Source organism: Loxodonta africana, chromosome 1, assembly GCF_030014295.1.
Source record: "Loxodonta africana isolate mLoxAfr1 chromosome 1, mLoxAfr1.hap2, whole genome shotgun sequence".
NCBI classification, from domain to species: Eukaryota; Metazoa; Chordata; class Mammalia; order Proboscidea; family Elephantidae; genus Loxodonta; species Loxodonta africana.
This window is the reverse complement of record NC_087342.1, coordinates 28,813,079-28,832,934: the sequence shown is the minus strand read 5'-3', so window position 1 is coordinate 28,832,934 and position 19,856 is coordinate 28,813,079. Positions and strand designations below refer to the sequence as shown.

Genomic DNA, 19,856 nt, shown 5'->3' with positions numbered 1-19,856 from the left:
ATATCATGGGTTAAAAGGACTGATAAGGCCAACTCTCTCAACTCCTTACCAACGGGAACCTGGCATGTGGTTGATTAGAATGTGGTGGTGGGGTGGCCAAGGCTGTAGTCACTCCCTGGATAGGCTAGCAGAATCTGTTTGAAGTTTTTATTGTGATTTAAATGAAGGTTTACAGAGCAAATAAGTTTCTTATTAAACAATAGATATACATTGTTTTGTGACATTGGTTGCCAACCCTGCAACATGTCAACACTCTCTCCTTCTCGACCTTTGGTTCCCCTTTTCCACTCATCCAGCTTTCCTGTCCCTTCCTGCCTTCTCGACCTTGCCCCTGGGCTGGTGTGCCCATTTAGTCTCAAATACGTGGTTGAGCTATGTGTATTATTGTTTGTTTTATGGGCCTGTCTAAGCTTTTGCTGAAGGGTGAACCTCAGGAGTAACTTCAGTATTGAGTTAAAAGCGTGTCCAGGGGCCATATTCTCGGGGTTTCTCTAGTCTCTGTCAGACCAGTAAGTCTGGTCTTTTTTGGTGAGTTAGAATTTTGTTCTACATTTTTCTCCAGCTCTGTCCAGGACCCTCTGTTGTGATCCCTGTCAGAGCAATTGGTGGTGGTAGCTGGGCATCATCTAGTTGTGCTGGACTGAGTATGGGGGAGGCTGTGGTAGTTGTGGTCCATTAGTTAGGCTAGCAGAATCTGGACCTCCTGCCTAGTTTATCCTTCTGTCTGTTAAATGGGTCCCATTAGCATCAAGAGGGCAGAGAGAACTCAGCAGGGCAAATTCTTTACCACCAGGAATACCACGGCAGTGGTCATTGCCATCATTTTCATGAATGCAAGGCAGCAGATATTTGATATCAATAAGACATTCCCGGTCCTTCAAAAGAGGCAAAGACTTTGCACGGCTCTCTTTGCCAAAGGAGTCTGACTCTATTTAATCATCCTAAGGAAGTAAAACTGGGTTGGTTTACATATCTACTTCTCCTCTTACCAAGTTTGGGAAGTCAAATAGGGAGCAAGACCTTCTGCAAATGTCAGCCCCAGACTCTGTTAGGTTGCGTGTTGGTGATTTGTTTTCTCAAGAATTTCCCTTTCCAACTTTTAAAGAGCGAGCACATAGACCCTGCAAATATTTTACTGAGAGAAGGTGAAGGGTAGACCAACAAGAAATAGCCCCAGTTCCTCAGTTCTCTACAATAAAATGTTAAACATGCACAAGCTAAAGGTGCATAAAAAAAAATTATTAGGAAGTTATTGTGAAGTTCTTCATAACTTGAAAGATGAACAGATTGGGTTATTTTAAGTGAGCCCAGGGCAAATCAGTAGCTTGACCTTTGTGGGAGATGGGGATAACTCGTAGAACTTTCCTCTCTCTCTCCATCCCTTCTTATTTGCAAGAATGTCTTAAAACCATGATTAGTGATGAGTCTTGGTTCTTAGGTTTAGGAGGTGGTTATCTAATTGAGCCACCACTCGTCTGTCACTTTGTCCTACTGTGGTGGCTTGCATGTTGCTGTGATGCTGGAAGCTACGCCACCAGTACTTCAGATACGAGCAGGGTCACCCACGGTGGACAAGTTTCAGTGGAGCTTCAGAGTAAGACAGACTAGGAAGAAAGGCCTGGCAATTTACCTACAAAAATTAGCTAAGGAAAACCCTATGGATCACAACAGAATATTGTTTGATATAGTCCTGGAAAATGAGCCCTTTAGGTTGGAAGGCATTACACAATGGACTTGAGCATAACAATGACCATGAATATGGCACAGGATTGAACAATAACGTTTTGTTCTGTTGTACATGGGGTTACCATGAGTTAGAGCCAACTCTATGGCAGCTAACAACTAACAATCTATTGAGGGGAAGCTGTTTATTACATCTTGGTGCATTTTCCATTTGGTCAGCAATTACCCTTTTAAGGCCTGTGGGACATGGTATCCCACCCAATTTTTATGCCTGTGGTATAGTGGTTAAGAGCTCAGTTGCTAAACAAAAGGTAAAAAAAAAAAATCCACCAGCTGCTCCTTGGAAACCCTATTGGGCAGTTCTACTCTGTCCTATAGGGTTGCCATGAGTCTGAACCTACTCGATGGCACCTAACAACAACAGAGTTTTTTGGAAAGGAGGTAGCCTGATTTTAACGTGTTTAGCCTGAAGGTGGGAGCCTTTTAAGATGCTAGAAACTCAAGAACTGTGAGTTGGAGCCTCCTTATTTTGTAGATTGAACATTGTTTTAGGTGATGCCTTCCAGATGTGCTAATTTTCTAAACTTTTGACAGGTTTGCCTTTATTTCTGTGAGATAAGCTTCCTCACCATATTCGCCAGTTACTACGTTCTAATGAGAATGCACTTATCGAGAGAATAAGCTATTGCCAGTCTTCATTCAGTCATAGTGGCCATTTTCTCCTTTACGTCATTCATTATTTCCAAGTATTATGGACTCCCTTCTTTTCTAGCTTCTGAACAGTAAGTAACGCTTTTCCAATAAGGAATAATGCCTTGTAGTGGTACTTTTCAAGAGACTGGAACTCCTATAAACTATTCTTACCCTGCATTCAATCTTAGGGCCCAATCATCGCGTCCACACGTAGCAGGTGGAATGCATCGCTGTGAGCAGGTCTGCAGTACTCCAGGGCAGCTGTTTCTGCTTCTTAGCTGTTGGTACTGTTTTTGTTATAATGAAGAATACATAGTAGTGGTAATTTTCCTGAGATTCAAATTCTGTTAGTTTTATTTATTTGGCCAGTACTGCTTTTGCAGCAATGAAGAATGCACTGTAGCACTAATTTTCCTGAGATTAAAAAATCCTTTGGCTTTATTTATTTGGACTATAAGTATTGCTTTTACAGTAAGGAAGAATGCATTGTGCCATGTTTTGAAAAATTTCTTGAAAAATAATAAGAAGGCTAAGAAGAAGGAGACTAGCATAAAATGTATGTGCAATCATTTTTGCCAGGTGCCTTCATACTTTACCCGATTTTATCATTGACTCATACTGGCAGGATTTACATCATCCAGGGTCCACTGGGACACACAGGATCCCAGATAATGGGTATCAAAATCCATAATTCATCACAAAAATTCCAGATTGGTCCTTTAATCAGCATGCCTTCATTAGTGAAAACACACAGAATCATCAAAAAAAATTCAAAGTAGACAACAATTGGGCCTTGAATGGGTGACTAGGTGTGTACCATTTTTGCACATGGCTGTGTGTAGAGCCCTGGTGGCACAGTGGTTAAGAGCTATGGCTGCTAACCAAAAGGTCAGCAGTTTGAATCCATCAGCTGCTCCTTGGAAACCCTATGGGGCAGTTCTACTCTGTCCTGTAGGGTTGCTATGAGTCGGAATTGACTCAACGGCAATGAGTTTGGTGTGCAGAGACAGACAGGCAGACTGCTAGGTCTCTGTTGTGTTATTTCCGGCCGCCAGAGCTGGATAGGTTGAGGAAGGGAATGTTTGGGGCTGAAGACTTGAAAGGCAGCTGTGGCTGCAACCTGCCATCTAGAAGCTCCCAGGAAGGTAGTCCAGTTCTGCCACTCAGCTCTCTCTCAGGCTGGTCACTCCTGGAAGCCGGTTGTCCTCTTCCTTCTAGGTTCCCTCTCTGCTTCACCTATGTCCGTCTGGTTTCTGCTCCCGTGAAGAACTGCTTCCTTTGGTCACTGTTCTCTGCTCTAATGGGTTGTCACGGAGGACTTGGTTAGGACAATCTGCATCAGAATTATCTCAGGGAATCATTAAAAATGCAAATTCCCATACCCGGCCCTGACCCACTGAAACAGAGTATGAATCAGAATCTGGCCTGGGGATAGAATCTGCATTTCTGACAAGTGACACTGGTCAGCCACACTAAATTCTGAGACTTCCCTCTCCCCAAATGCTGCTGTGGTTGGCTGCATGAAGATGGAGAGGGTTGTGCAGAGGCCACATGGCTCAGTGGTCCATAGCTCAGTCAGGACGTGGAGCTAGACACTAGTGATTTCTGGCTTGACCACTCATCAGCTTGGACCTGTTTATCTTTCTAAGCTACAGGTCCTTTTTACAAAACAAAAAAGGATAATGATTGTACCTACCTCATAGGAAAGCTCTCCCTTTACGCAGTAAGAACTCTGTAAATGTTAGCAAGTTATACTGTGGCTACCGTAGGAAAAAGACACTTGAGCTTCTGTGAAACTATTATGACAGAAGTCCATGTCTAGAAGCCGCCTGAACTACAGACCTGTCAGTCATGTCTGGTTTGCAGAAGCTGAAGACGCATATGCTCCTGCTGGGAGGATGCAGGGCCTAAGCAGGGAGTCCAAAAGGAGAGGGGTCTTGAAGCAAGAACAAGAGGCAAGGAGTCTGCCTAGGTCCCTTTAGGAAGGAACCAGAAGAGGTCTAGGGAAAGATGTCTTCCCCAACTGAGGCCAGGGGGCTGGGGTGATAGATTGGAGCATAGGGATCCCTACATTTGCTCTCGGTCCACCACCCCTATCTTCTCAGAACCTGATCATGGGTCCAATAGTTCCTCTCCTGTTTTAGTAATAGAGAGAGCACTGGATTAAACCAAAACCCACTGCCACTGAGTTGATTCCAACTCATAGCAACCCCATATGTTACAGAGTAGAACTGCTCTATAGGGTTTTCTTGGCTGTAATCTTCATGCAAGCAGATTGCCAGACCTTTCTTCCATGGCACCACTGGGTAGGTTCAAACCATTAACCTTTAGGTTAATAAAAAACCCATTGATGGACAGGTGCAAACCATTTGTGCCATGCAATGACCTTGAACACTGGATTAGGAGTCAGAAAATGAAGGGAAATCTCTTAATCTCTCTGAGTCTCTGTTTCCTCATCAATAAAATGGAGCAAATAATGCCCTTCAGTGGAGTCATAAGAATCAACAAAACATGGCACAAAGGACTAACGTACCTCATGAACCACAGCCAACACCAGCCTAAGCCCGGAAGAGCTAGATGGTGCCCAACTACCACCACCAACCACTCTGACAGGGATCATAATAGAGGATCCCCGACAGAGCAGGAGAAAAATGTAGAACAAAATTCAAATTCACAAAAAAAAGACCAGACTTATTGGTCTGACAGAGACTAGAAGGACCCCCAAGACAATGGCCCTCAGATACCCTTTTAACTCAGAACTGAAGCCACTCCTGAAGTTCACCCATCGGCCAAAGATTACAGAAATCTATACGGCAAACAATAACGCACGTGAGGAATGTGTTTCTTAGTTCAGTCATGTACACATGACCAAAAGGGCAACAGCTGCCCAAAAGCAAAGACAAGAAGACAGGAAAAATGGACGTATGGAAACGAGGAATTGGGGTGTGGAAGGGGAGAGTGTTGATGTACTGCAGGGATTGCAACCAATGTCACAAAACAATCTGTGTAAAAATTGTATAAATTGTTGAACAAGAAACTAATTTCCTGCGTAAAGTTTTACCTAAAGTGCCAATATATATATGTGTGCGTGTGTGTATATACACGCGTGTATGTATATATACATGTGTGTGTATATATATACACACACACGTGCATATGAAACTGGGAAGCGTAATTCCAAAACAGGGAAGTGACCAGGGAAGAATCTGGCATCGGAATAACGCAGAGCCATGCGAGCCATCCCTCTGCGAGCCATCGTTCTACCCCTAGTCGTCGGTCCTCAGGCTTTGTCTGTGGAATGGGGACAACCATACCTACCTTGCAGGGTTGCTATGAGGGCCAGAATACATAAAGCCTGGCACAGTGGTGAGCGCACTGCACTCCCCTCCCAAAGCGCAGCTCTATTTATGAAAATGATTAATTGCCCATCCTCCTTGTCCTCACTCCAACAGCCTGGGGAGCAGTGTCCACCCCAATCCTCTTTGCACCTCAGGTTGAGTTCAAGGAAACAAACTAACTGAGCTATCCTAGGTATGTTGGGGACTAGGGGAAGGAAGACGAATGTGGCACTGTCCTTGCCTCTGCTAGTAGGCGTTGGGGGAGACGGTATGTTAAAACAATCCCTTCCATCTAACGCAGACAGTACACTTAAGGGGTGAGCACAGAGGGCTGTGCTGGCACCAATGAGGAGCAAGGACCTCCCCCTTGAGGGGTCAGCCAGGAGAGGACGTCCCTAGAGGTTTGGGAAGCACTCGTGTGATGGGGTTGAGATGAGAGGAGAGAACAGGAGACAAGGGTCCAACAAGCTAAGCAAGCCAAACCAGCTTGGAACAAGGCGGGCCTCCCTTGAGGACAGAATTCCCAACTCTGGAAGCTTAAGCAACAATCTCCTTGTGGCCTCGCTCCTTAGTTATTTCTTGGTGTTGCTTTTCTTTAATTGCTTCAAATCACAGTATTTTTACAAAAATAACGCATGCCTTCTGTGTTTGTTTGCTAGCCATATCCCCCCTTCCGCGAGAGGCATCCTTTTAAGTGCCAACATGCCAATCCTTTCCCGCGTGTTGTTGTAAAAAAATTAGCATAGCTCGTTTAGGAAAATACCTGGAGCAGGGAGGGCAAGGCTGGCAAACAAGCGCAGAAGGCACGCATTATTTGTGTAAAAACATGGTACTCAAATGGTAAATATATTTTTTGAAAAAATTCCTGATATTCTTACTTATGTTAGTTAAAATGAGAGGGGCAGGGATTTCCTTATAACCAAGGAGAGGGGGTTGGGGCAATCAGGGTGCCCACTCCCAGGCCAGATGAGAGGATGCTTGGACCTAAGTCAGGGCTGGGGACAGCTGGGACAGGTGAAGAGTAGAGACCCGGAGTGGAACAACTGAAGACTCTAACCCTTCCTGCCCACCCAGGCATTCTCTTTCCAGAAGGAAGCCAATTTCTAGCCAACTCACCACGCCAATGGAGAAATAGTTGTTCATGATGTTGTATGGGATCTGGTCCCCATTCTCCACCTCCTCTCTGGGGATGACTTCCAGATGCCAGCGGTCCAACATGACCAAAGGGCTCTGTTCGATGTCCTTCAGGATTTTTGTCAAGCTGCCCCCCTCGTATCCTGTGGAGCACAACACTGCATTTGCCACCAGAGCAGAGAGGTTAAGTGGTTGCTGATGCACAGGAAGCTGTCAGGGTAGGGAACCCCACAGGCATCTGTGATTGGGAGACTCCCCAGTGTACCTTTGTGCTGGAGATACTTACGTTCCTTGAGCCAAGGAGAAGGGGAGGGCAATAGGGGTTAATTAAAAAGAGGCTGGGTGTTTTGGGAGCAGGAGGAGCAGGGGGCGCTGGCTAAAAGTGACAGGGCTGTTTAGCTGAGTCCTAGGCAATTTTGATGGCCTGGACGGTTAGGAAGCTGTTTATGGGAGAATGACAGATCTGTTCCAGAGCCATGTCATGTCAGAGATGGACAGTGCGGTAGACAGAATTTTAAGATGGCACTCATGATTCCTGTCCCCTGGCATATACATCCTCTATAATTCCCGGGACTTGTGAGTAAGATGAGCTAGTCACTTGTGATTAGGTTATGCTATATGTCGCAGTTGACTTTAGGAAAGGAACATCATTGCAGGGGGAGGGGAACCTGACTTAATCAGGTGAGCACTTAAAAAGGACTGGGCTCTTCCTTAAAAAAGAGATTCAAAGCTTGAGAGGGATTCAGTGCGAGGGAGATTTTTCTGTTGCTGGCTTTGAAGATGGAGGGATCCATGTGGCAAGGAATGTGGGCGGCTTCTAGGAGCTGAATGTGGTCCCCAGCTGACAACCAGCAAAGACACAGGGACCTCAGTCCTACAACCACAAGGAACTGAATTTGGTCAACAACCCGAATGAGCTCACAGGCAAATTCTACTCCAGAGCTTCCAGAAGAAAACACAGCCTGACCAACTTCACGGCTTCTGCCTGAGCCCTTGAGACGAGAACCCAGCCATGCTGTGCCAGGACTTCTGACCTACAGAACTCGAGCTAATAAATGGGTGTTGTTGTAAGGTGCTAAATTTGTGGTGATTTGTTATGCAGCAATAGGAAACTAATACAGGCAGTGAACTGTAAGTGCTGAGAGGTTAGTGGGAGAGGTGGTCTTTTTCTTTCAAATCGTACTTCTATGCTCCTGTTTACTTTTAGGGCAATCTTGCCAGGTAGTTTCAAACTATCAGGGCTTTGGTTAGTTCCTTAGGGGATTCCTCACAAGATAGCAACTGTTCTGTACTGAATTGTGTCTCTGTGAGGTGCTGGCTCGCCTGACAACAAGCAGTGTGACTTCTGGTCTTGGTTCCTGACAGACTACACCTGAGGCTAATGAGTGGGGGCTGAAAGGAACAATAGGGATCACCTGGGGGACTGATGTTGACTAAGCCTCAGGAGACACCTGAGATTACCTCCAGGTAGGGAGGATGAGAAGAGCCCTGATGCCTGAGGCTTAGAAGAGTTTCCTGGCTGGTGAGAGAACATCTGCTGTGCATTCCCTCAGGACACGAAGCCTATGCATTGTAACTCTTTCTGGACCATGCCCTTTGTGTCTCTTCATTTGTATCCATTTCAGCTATGGAACCCTGGTAGCGCAGTGTGTAAGAGCTTGCCTGCTACTCAAAAGGTCAGCAGTTCGAATCCACCAGCCACTCCTTGGAAACCCTATGGGGCAGTTCTACTCTGTCCTATAGGAAATGACTCCACAGCAAGGGGTTTTTCTGGCTATAATAAATCAGTAGTTTTGTTTTACTCTCCATGAGTTCTGTGGGTCATTCCAGCGAATTAACAAATCCACAAGGGCAGGGAGAGACAGCAGGGGCTGGCATCTGCCTGTTTGGCAGTCTGAAGGAAGATGTCCTTCTAACCTGTGAGCTCTGACCCAGCTCTGGGTAGCTAGGGGCAGAGAGAGCGTGCTGTATAGAAGCTGGCAGTGAGGATAGAGAAGTGGGAAGGTGAGGACTGGATCCATGTTCACACTTTGGGAACTGAATTCATAATGATCGTTACCACGCAGTCAGCAATGAAAGTGGGATTTATCCACTTTGTGCTTTGCTCAGTGAAGTCTCCCCCAAAAGACATGTTGAAGTCCTAAGCCCTGGTACCTGAGAACGTGACCTTGTTTGGAAATAGGATCTTTGAAGATGTTATCAGTTAATGTGACATCAGACTGGAGTAGGGTGGGTCCTACCCCAACAGGAATGGCCTCTTGATAAAAGATGAAGAGAGACTCAGAGAGACACACAGAGGGAGCATGGCCTGTGAAGATGCAGCTACAAGCCAAAGAATGCCTGGGGCTACCAGAAGCTGGGAGAGACGAGAAAGGACCTTCCCCCAGAGGCCTGAGAGGGAGCATGGCTCAGTCAACATTTTGATTTAGACTTGCAACCTCCAGAACTATGAGACAATAAGCATCTGCTCCTATAAGTCAGTTTGTGGCAGCTCTAAGAAACCTATACAGCAACCATGTAGCTGAGGCCGTGGGGCTGTCTGTGAGCACACCACTGGGTTTCCTGTACAAAATTTATGCTTAGCTATGTTGCCTAGTGACCACTCATCCGTCAGTCTGTTGTACTGTGGTGGCTTCAATGTCGCTGTGATGCTGGAAGCTATGCCACTGGTATTTCAAACACCAGCAGGGTCACCCATGGTGGACAGGTATCAGCAGAGATTCCAGATTATGACAGACCAGGAAGAAAGGTCTGGCAATCTACTTCCAAAAATTAGCCAGTGGAAACTCTGTGGATCTCAACAGGATATTGTCCGACACAGCGCTGGTAGATGAGCACCCTAGGTTGGAAGACACTCAGAATACATGGTGGCCATAACAATGGACTGGAGCATGCCAATGATAATGAATATGGTGCAGGACCAGGCAGTGTTTCGTTCTGTTGTACAGGGATCGACGTGAGTTGGAGCCGACTTGACAGTGGCTAAAAACAACAATGTTCCCTAGATACCCAGAGTGTGGGACCCAGGGCACCTTGTCTTCCGCCTTTAAGGAAGAGGCTCTGCCCAGCCTCAGTGTGTGGCTAATGACCCTGGGTGCTCTTCCCATGTCTGCTAACTTCCTTCTAGGGCTGGCTCCTCCTCCTGCCCCTGCCCACGAAGCATGAGCCCATCTCTGAGCGCTGACCACTGCCCTGCCTGGTCTTGAATTGCTTACTGATTTGACTGGCCATCTGCAGTCCCCATTCCTCTTCTGTCTGCCAGACACATCTGCCGGCTCTACGTGCTGACCTGAGCTTCTCCATTCTCTGGGGCATGCTGCACCCACGTGCTGCTGCCGTTTGTCAAGTTCTCCTTAGCTTCACCTCGGCCCTATAAGCCGGTCATCTCCCCCTGTCCCTCTCAGGCAGACAGGAATTTCAAAAGGGGGCCCATGGCCATGAGAATCTAGGATAATCTGGATGTCCTTCGTGACTGTAAGCAGCTGTGATGTGGTTTTTGGGTCTGTATTCTGAGACCTAATTCAGAAAATGAGTGATTTAGGGGATGGTAATTTCTTTAATTTCAGAATGCTCCTTAGAAGCAAGGATGGTGATACTTCGGTTCATGTACTTTGGACTTGTTATTAGGAGGGGCCAGTCTCTGGAGAAGGACATCATACTTGAAAAAGTAGAGGGTCAGTGAAAGAGGACGACCTTCAACGAGATGGACTGACACAGTGGCTGCAACAATGGACTCAAGCATAACGATTGTGAGGATGGTGCAGGACTGGGTAACGTTTTGTTCTGTTGAATGCAGGGTTGCTATGAGTTGGAACTGATGCGAGGGCACTTAACAACCACAACAATTTGATGCAGAAAACACCTGTCTAAGAAAGCCCCTAACAGCCTGTGCACTGAGGAGGAGACCCTTGAGGCTGGTCACTACCCTAAAATTTTCTACATTCCACTGAGGGAGGCGAGCTCTATGCCGATGTTTTCAGGATGACAGTAAGTATGGGGACAGTGGTAAGTTGGGAGCACAGAAGGGAGATTCCTATACCAGCCTCGGCGTGGGACGGAGGGCAAGGAAAGAGCCATGGAATAGATGTGACTCCAGACCTGAGGGAGGATCACTCTCTGGAATGAGAGCCACGGAACTGCCTTGCTCTGCAGAGCAGCTGTAAACTGAACTGCCTGTCCCCAGAATAGAGCTGCTAGCATGCACTCACCTCCTCCCCAGCGGAGACAGCGGGCAAGGTCATTTCCTGTTCCAAGAGGCAGGACAGCCACCGGTGGATGCTTTGCGAAGTTAGCCTTATCTGCAAACCATTTGGAGGAAGAGAGAACCATATGCCATGGGATTACAGAATGTTCGAGTTACCTTGTTATCCTTGATCTAATGCGTGAACTCCTCCATTGCATTCTTTGTTTGAATACCTCTCATGACGGCGAACACACTACTTCCTAAATCATACATCTCATTTGCAGTATTTTAATCACTACAAAGGATTCTTTTATACTGAGCAAATCTGTCTCCCCATAACTTGCACCTCTTTATCCTAACGTCATCCCAATTCTGTCCTTTGAGGTGACAGCATACATCTCAATTTTAATCCTTAATGACAACCAGCACTTAGCCCATTTATCCCTGAGACCAACTCTTCCGAGATATTATCATCCTTCTCTTAAAGCTGAAGAAACTGAGTTTTAGAGAGGGAAAGTAAGTCCAGAGCCAGGATCCAAACCCAGATCCATGTGGCCCTCAGTCCACGCACCTCCTCTCTTTAGGAGCTAGGCAGGTACACAGACGAGTAAAACAGTGGTCTGAGATATTTGGGAGTAGTGTGGCATTTGGGAAAGGGACAACACCTCACCTAAAACCATTCAGGTTCAGAAGTTTAAAAACAGCATTGTTTCAAACAAGGAAACCCTCCAGGGGTTATTTGACTCCGAGGTACCAGTTTGCCTCTTCCGCTACCTCCCGGACTTGGAAATACACAGATTCTTAGTCTCATCTCCGATGATAGTTGTAAAGGAGCATTGAATTGAACCATCAGAGAAAGAAACATACGTGTTTTAATCCGGCCGCGAGTGTGATCTACAGTAGTTGCTGGGGAAGGCACAGGCACACACTGGGCGCGGGGGGTATCATTTACATAGACTCCCATGGGCAACGCCAGTGCCCATGGTGACCCTGGTGCTGGGCATTATTATGGCCATGGGGACGACGCAGGGATCAGCAGGTGAGGCTCATGCCAGGGCCACCCAGGCAAAGCAGGAGTTCACAGGTCATCGGGTTGTCTGACCCACACCAGAACTGGCTGAGCTGGGGAGAGAGCAGGGCCAAGAGCACCATGGAGAGAGCTGAGATGGAGGGTGATGGAATCTCTCCTTGTTCCCCGAACACCTGGTTGGCATTTATGCCTCTCTGCCTTTGCACATGCTGTTCCCTCTGCTTGGAATGCCGTTGTTCCCTTGTCTGTTCTTTCTTCTGAGGTCACCATTCCCGTAGGTGGCTCTACCATCCTCACGGTGTTGAGCCTAGAAGCCTGGAAATCATCCCAGTTTCTCCCTCATTCCACATCAATGGACACATGAATTTCTATGTGCTGTCTTCTTTGTGGAGCCCTGGTAGTGCAGTGGCTAAAAGCTCAGCTGCTAACCAAAAGGTCGGCAGTTCAAATCCACCAGCCACTCCTTGGAAACCCTATGGGGCAGTTCTACTCTGTCCTATAGGGTCACTATGAGTTGGAATCGACTCAACGGCAACGGGTTTGGATTTTTTTTTAATCTTTATAGATCTCCAAGCAATCTCTTCTCTCCATCCCCGTGACCATGGCTGGCTTCACGTATGATGGCTTCCCGCTGGAACTGCTGCAACAGCTTTCTCTCTGCTCTCTCAGCCTCCAGTTTTGCCAGTTCCTGGAGTGTCCTCTGCACTTCCACCAAGGGAGGCTATCCTTCCTAAACCAAGTCTGATCCCGTCGGTTCTCTGCTTTCACTTCTGCTGTGGCTCCCCATTGCCTCTCAGCACAGAGCAGTACACTCTTCAGGATCTAGCATCTGCCGTTCTCTCTAGCCTCGTTCTTCTACTCTCCTACCTCTCACTCGGCATGCCAACCATGCTGAAATTTTTCCAGTTTCTTTACATCAAAAGCACTTTGTTTGCTCAGCTTGGACACCGCCTTTCAGAAACCATCCCTGATTGCCCCAGGTGCCTCTCCCGAGTGTTTCCTCAGCACCATACTCTCTTGTAATTGTCTCCTTGTCTGTTCCCTGAATGCCCTGTACCCTCCCTGGGGAGAACTTGGTCTCCTTCACCACAGCATCTCCACTGCCTAAGACAGTCCCTGACTCTCTTTCCCTTTCATTCATATATTCAACACATATTTACTGAAGGCCTACTAAGTGCCAGATGCTGTGCTAGGTGCTGGGGCCTTAACGTTGGGCAAGAAAGCCATGGCCCAGGCTCTCATGGTGCTGTCTGCCTACTGAGAGACGCAGATGTTAACGAGGTCTTCACACAAAGAACGCACAATTTCAAGTTCATATTGGAAATGGGAGGAGTGTGGTCCCGTGATGAGATGACTGACGCTGGGGATGTGTGTCAGAGGAGGTTCCCTAGCAAGGCCATGCTTTAGCTGCGATCTGACATACAGGCTGATCAAGCAAAGGCTCGGGGATCATTACAGATAGGAGGAACAACGCGTGCAAAGACCCTGTGGTGAAGGGAGACTGGTACTTTCACAGGTCTGAGAAAGGGCCAGGTGGCTGGAGTCCAGAGGGAGAGGGATGGACGAATGGAATGAAGCTGGAAAAGTGGGCAGAGGCTAGACCACCCAGGGCCCTGTGGACAATTGGAAGGGTTTTTGTGTTTAATCCTAAGAACAATGGGAAGCTCACTGATGTGGCTGAGCACTGAACAAGTGCTCAATAAGTAATTTACTGAATGAATGAATGATCATTCTACAGTCATTCCTTTCACTGCTGGTTTTCCCTCTGGGCCACTAACTTGTTTTTCTTTCCGTTTTGAGCAGTTTCTATCACCTGTGTCCTCTGCAGATGAATTTTATAAAGTTTTTGCTTACATTCCCCTCCCCTGGCCTTCATGAAGGAGATGGAACCCACCAGCAGTCCCCCATACAGGGTTCACCCTTCCTCTGGGCAGCAGCTTTCCTTCCTCTGCTTCCCAAGGACACTCCCTCCTCTCACAAACAAGCCCAGAGTGGTGGTGACAGGAGCACATGGGTGGCTGCATGGCAGAGCCACGTCCAAGGAAACCAAAGCACCTGTGGGGAGCGGAGTGAGGCAGGTCTGCCTGTCCTGGAAGCCTTCTCCCCTGCCCTACAGGTGGTCTACTTGACTACCCTGGAGGCCCAGCCTTGCCCCGCCCTGTATTCAGGGTCTAGTCCTGGCCTATGGCTCCTCTCATTGCCCACATCCCATCTGTCCGAAAACCCTGTTGGCTCAATCGTCAAAAGAGATCCAGGATCTAACCACTTCTTACCATCTCCTCTGCTTCACCCTGGCCCAGACCACCATCATTTCTCACTTCGATTACTGTTGTCGTCGAGTCAAATCTGACTCATGGCGACCCCATGTATGTCAGAGTAGAACTGTGCTCCATAGGGTCTTCAACAGTTGATTTCTCAGAAGCAGATCGCCAGGCTTTTCTTCCTAGTCATCTCTGGGTAGCCGCAAACCTTCAACCTTTGGGTAGCAGCTGAGTGTTTTAACTGTTTCCAATGTCTGTAGCTGTGAGAATCATGCCATTGTTTTATTTCCTTATTTTTTTTTTTTAACCAAAGCACACACTTAGTCAAGCGTTCATCCAAGGATAAACAAGATGTAGTTCCATTTCTCTTCCTCTTTTCTTAAAAAATTTCTCCAGCAAGCCAAGTTCTTCATTTTCTTTTTTTTTATTGTGCTTTAAGTGGAAGTTTACAAATCAGTTCAGTCCCTCATAAAAAAATTTATGTACACCTTGCTATATACTCCAAGTTGCTCCCCTGCAATGAGACAGCACACTCTTCCTCTCCACCCTATATTTCCTGTGTCCATTTAGCCAGCTCCTGTCCCCCTCTGCCTTCTCATCTCACCTCCAGACAGGAGCTGCCCACACAGCCTCACATGTCTACTTGAGCCAAGAAACTCACTCCTCACCAGTATCATTTTCTGTCTTATAGTCCAGTCCAATTCCTGTCTGGAGAGTTTCACCCTCTTTTTTTTATTGTCTTCTGCTGGCTTTATGCGCTTACTGTAAGTAAACCGTAAAAGCCCTCCCAGCCCATTCTTACCAATGCAATCCAAAATCCAGCCCACAGTCCCATCTCCTCCACAGGCCAGGACACGGAAGTCTGGGGTATCACGGAAAAAGTTCAATCTGGAAAGTAGAAGAAAGGCCAAAATCTCTTGTTGACCAGGTTGTGGGTGACATTCAACACCCGTTGAGTCAGTCTCCTCTGCTCCCCAGGAGTGTGTTACGTAGGACCTTGGATCCTTTAGGCGTTGAGAGGATCTCTTGGTGTTCTAAAACTAGGACTTACTACACAATGCCGGGGAGTACCGAGGAAGATCCCAGGGAGTGGTCCTTGTGTAAGGAGAAGCTGGCTCAACATGAGCGCACACAGAAAACGTTGTTCTAGAAATCCTCTGCTGTGTGTGCGGGCGAACGCACAGTTTGCATATTTTGGCACTGATCCTACGAACTACCCATGTTTGACTCACCCCGGGGCCCCAGGCCTCTCTGCCCTCACAACCTCTCATTTAGTGAGATGCCCTTAACTGCCAGAGTCTTTATCCCACTCACGTGGGCCCAGAGCCCAGTGACCCCCAGAGACCCTTCGGCCCAACAGAGCCTTAACCCTTTAGAGCAGGGCTCTTAACCTGGGGCCCATGAACCTCCAAGGGGGCCTGTGGGTTAGAATTCAGAGGGTCGTGAATTTGGAGGGGGAAAAAATTCCACTCCTGTTGTCCCCAACCTCTACCTGAAATTTAGTGCCTCCTTCCATTATAAATGTAGGCAGCAAGTCACAGAGCTGTTAATAATGCCTGTGACTTTATCAGCCCTTGAAATCAAAGGTATTTCTATATTTTATTACAGTTGTGGCAGATATCTCATAATATAATTTGTGCTCATTAATACTATGAATTTACTGTAGTTATTATTAGTCCCCAGTCGTGGAGCCTGGTCGTGCAGTGGTTAAGAGCTTGGGTGCTTACCAAAAGGCCGACAGTTTGAATCTACCGGCTGCTCCCTGGAAACCTGATTGGGCCGTTCTATTCTGTCCTATAGGGTTGCTATGAGTTGAAATCGATGCGACAGCAACGAGTTTGGTTGTTTTTGGTTTATTAGTCCCATCAGTGAGCCCTAGTGGTGCAGTGGTTAAGCACTCAGCTGCTAACTGAAAGGTCAGAGGTTGGAACCCACCAGCTGCTCCACAGGAGAAAGATGTGGCAGTCTGCTTCTGTAAAGATTACATCCTTGGAAACCCTATGGGGCAGCTCTACGCTGTCCTCCAGGGTTGGTATGAATCAGAATCGACTCAGTGGCAAGGGGTTTGGTTTGGTTTTATTAGTCCTATCTCTGGATCTTGTTATTTAATGTGTTAGTAAAGAACATACATTCCAACTTCTTTTTTGTTCGTTTGTTTTTAAAGTGTTGATAACTACTTTTCAGTATAAATAATTTCCTTGGTAGTCTCATCTGTTCCATTTTATGAGAAAGAGAAGGAGCCCATAGGCTTCACCAGGCTGCCAAAGGGGCTCCAGACACAAAAAGAGGTTTAGACCATTTGCCTTAGGACAAATGACCTGTGAATACGCTGGGGTAGGACTTGGGAAGTTGAAGCCCAGTCCTTCCTCCCTGCCTGGGCTGGTGCTCTGACAAGACCCCTGGCTCTCTGAGCCACTGACGCCTCTGTGGGTACATCAGTGTTCCCTTTTCTTCTCTTGCAAACTTTGCTCTTCTGTAGGAAGTTCATCCTCAGTGGAGGCTCCCTTCAGCTAGACAGCCTGTCTTACTACAGACTGACGCTCACATCAGAGATACCCAGGGCATGTCCACCCTGGGAAGTAGTCTCCTGGCATATCACCCAGGACAAAACCAGTTGAGGAAGGATGAGGTTAAGCTGGAGTCCCTGGGTGATGCAACGTGCCCGGCTGCTAACTGAAAAATTGGCAGTTTGAGTCCACCCAGAGGTACCTGGCGATCTACTTCTGAAAAATCGGCCATTGAAAACCCTGTGGAGCAAGTTCTACTCTGACACACATGGGGTTGCCATGAGTTGGAGTCCACTCAACGGCGACTGGTTTGGTTTGATTTTTGGAGATTAAGCTAGTATACTGTGTTCAAGTAGGGAAATACCCTAGAAGATGGGCCGGCAAATGTATTTCCAGGCTGCTGTGCTATCACAGGCCATGGTACACAGCAGTAACTGGCAGTCAAGATGACCGTGGTGGCCACCCCAGCAGGACAGGTGGACTGTTTGGAAATAAATTTTCCAGGTAAATCATGCACTTTGTTTCTTTTTCCCTTTAACTGGGTTCTGGCCATAAATATGGCAGCCAACTGAGGTCAGCGACAGAGTCCCTTTTTAGAGCCCTTTCTTCTTCCCCTCTGAGGGTCTTGCTGAGCCCAGAGTGGAAATGATGGGTTAGGAGGTTGGACAAAGAGGCCTTGTGGTGGGAAAGCCCAGCCCAGCCTGTGCAAATCCTTGTCCCCAGGGACAAGGTGCAGCCTTGGGGATGGCCAGCAGGTGTCGCTAGTGCACCAGCCTTGCTGAAGGGTCCCCAGACCTCCCCAAAAGCTGCTGTCAAGCTGCAAAGGGGCCACCTTGTCTCCCTCCCTCTCTTTCTCTCTTCAGCTGTCTGCTAAGAAGCAGTGAAGTAAATAGCAAATGGCAAGAGCAGAGGGGTCAGGGGGAGTATAATCTCCAGACTGGATGATCCAGGAGAAAAAATTCACTGAATAGAAAATCATCTTGATCCTAAAATGCCCCATGCAACACAGCACCTATATAACTCTGAGTCGGTTATATAGGTGTCCAAACTGCTGACTGACAGTGATCAAAGAACTCTTTCCTCCTCGTAATTCAGTATGAAGACACCAGCTAACACAGCTTTGCAAATAAAACAATTTACCAGCCTGCCCTCCAGTCAATCAAATGAATGATGTATGTATAATTTTTCTCTCTTGTAAGATCAATAAACTTTTCTGGGACAAAGTACAGGAGGCTCTTTCCCAATTAGAGTTAGCCATGATGGGTGTTTCTGAGTATCTCCAGAAGAAAAGCTGGACTAGGATGTAAGAAAAAAAAAAAAAAGGAGAGAGAGAGAGAAAGGGAGTAAAATGGCAGGAAGAATAAATCCAGAGATAAAAGAGACAAGAAGAAGGTAGCTTTTTCAGAGAGTAATGGAAAAAAAAAAAAAAAGTAGGAAGTAAAGATTGTATCTCCATACCCTGGAGTAGGCCCCCCACTGTCCAGGTTGAAAACTTGTTTGGGGTTGAGCAGATAATGGAATTTCCGAAGAATTCTATGGGGAAAAAAAAGAAAAGGAGAGAGAGAGAGGGAGACAGAGAAGGAGCATGTCATCATGAGAAGTCACAGTACGGCAAACATCTGGGAGCCCATCCACGGTGGGGATGAGGGGCCATTCCAACCCGAGAGGGGAGAAGTCTGCGAGCAGGTCCTGCAGACCCTGAAGTCCCAGGTTCACCTGGCATCACCCGTGTCCTCACTCCCTGTTCAAGGCCATCCCACCATCCCACGACTCTAGCCCCAAACCCCATGAGTATCACTCCCTGCAGAAAGGACAGGGCAGAGAAACCCAGAGCACGGAGGCACCTCAAATGTTCCTTATGTTCCAGGTGATGCAATCTGGCCCTTTGTGGACTGTATAAAGGTTTCAAGGATCCCCTAGGGAAAGGCCCCCACACTCCTGGGAACAGGAGGAAATGCAGGAGGGGTGGGTTGGTTAGGGTGGGGCCGGGGCAAGGGAGGGCTGAGGGGCAGCGACCACACGTAGGCTTGGTTTCAAGGCTTCATCTTGAGAACAATCTGGTCAGTCCCAGAGGGGTATCCTGCCACCTGGACTGGAGGTAGGGTCTTCCAAGCTCTTGTTTTAACCTTACTTTGTATTTTTTAACCCAGATTTCAGGTCATTGGGTTATCTGTCCCTGAGTCCAGAGCTGGACAGGGCAGGGAGGCAGAAGCACTTTGCCACATTCTCCCCCCAGCCTCCCAGTCTACTTAGAGCCTCCAGGACCCAGCAGACTGGCATTTCTTCCACTGATGAGGGGGTTCCCACCTTCTCAGGGCTGGGGACAGGCCAGCAGGTGCCCAATCAGGTGAGTCCTGGGAGGCTAGGAAGAAACTGGCCATCTCATACTGGGTCTGACTCAGGGAGCCTTAACAGTGGCTCACGTGACAGGTTCTGGGCAAAGCACTTTGACTTTTTTAACCCTCACGAAAACCCTAAGAGAGGAGAAATTATTATCCCCCTTTTACAGAGGAGGAAACTGAGGTGCAGGGAGGTTAAGTTACTCGGACCAGGTCATAAAGCAGTAAGTGGCAGGGCTGGGATTTGAACTCAGGTCTGCCTGTCTCCACAGCTCACTGTGTTAGAGTTGAGGGGAGGAAAGGGCCCAAGTGGGGCAGTTCTAGCTTCTCCACTTTGAAAAAGAAGAGAACATACCTTTCTCCTTGTCTCCCTCCACTCTTGGGGTTCACCAAGACCAGCAGGGGATGGGTCCCTGGGGTGGGGATGATCTTATACTTAAAAAGTAAAAGAAAGAGAAATTAGCTCGGCTTCATGCAATGGGGCAGGGCGGGTGTGTGTGTGTGTGTGTGTGAGATGAGAGATGGATGGGAAGCAGTCCCAGGCATGGAAGATAGAAGCTGGGCACGGTGAGTCTTTGTCCACAGGCTGGATTTTCTGAGTGGCTAAACTAAGTGTTTCCACCTTGAGTGGCCTTTAAGTGGTGCCCACAGTGATAACAGTTTAAGGTTGGGATCAGAAATGGGGCAG

At 47.5% G+C, this 19,856-nt stretch overlaps 1 protein-coding gene across 1 annotated transcript in view; it reads right to left on the bottom strand.

The window, feature by feature from the left end:
* The window catches only part of DGKG (diacylglycerol kinase gamma), a 200,747-nt gene that overhangs the window by 110,478 nt on the left and 70,413 nt on the right, over nucleotides 1–19,856 (bottom strand). Inside the window, exons 14-18 of the mRNA XM_023551564.2 lie at nucleotides 19,524–19,603; nucleotides 18,288–18,362; nucleotides 15,125–15,210; nucleotides 11,057–11,146; nucleotides 6,831–6,991 (exon numbers count right to left, since the gene is read on the bottom strand). Coding sequence (XP_023407332.1) covers nucleotides 6,831–6,991; nucleotides 11,057–11,146; nucleotides 15,125–15,210; nucleotides 18,288–18,362; nucleotides 19,524–19,603 — 492 coding nt within the window. The remainder of the gene's footprint in view (nucleotides 1–6,830; nucleotides 6,992–11,056; nucleotides 11,147–15,124; nucleotides 15,211–18,287; nucleotides 18,363–19,523; nucleotides 19,604–19,856) is intronic.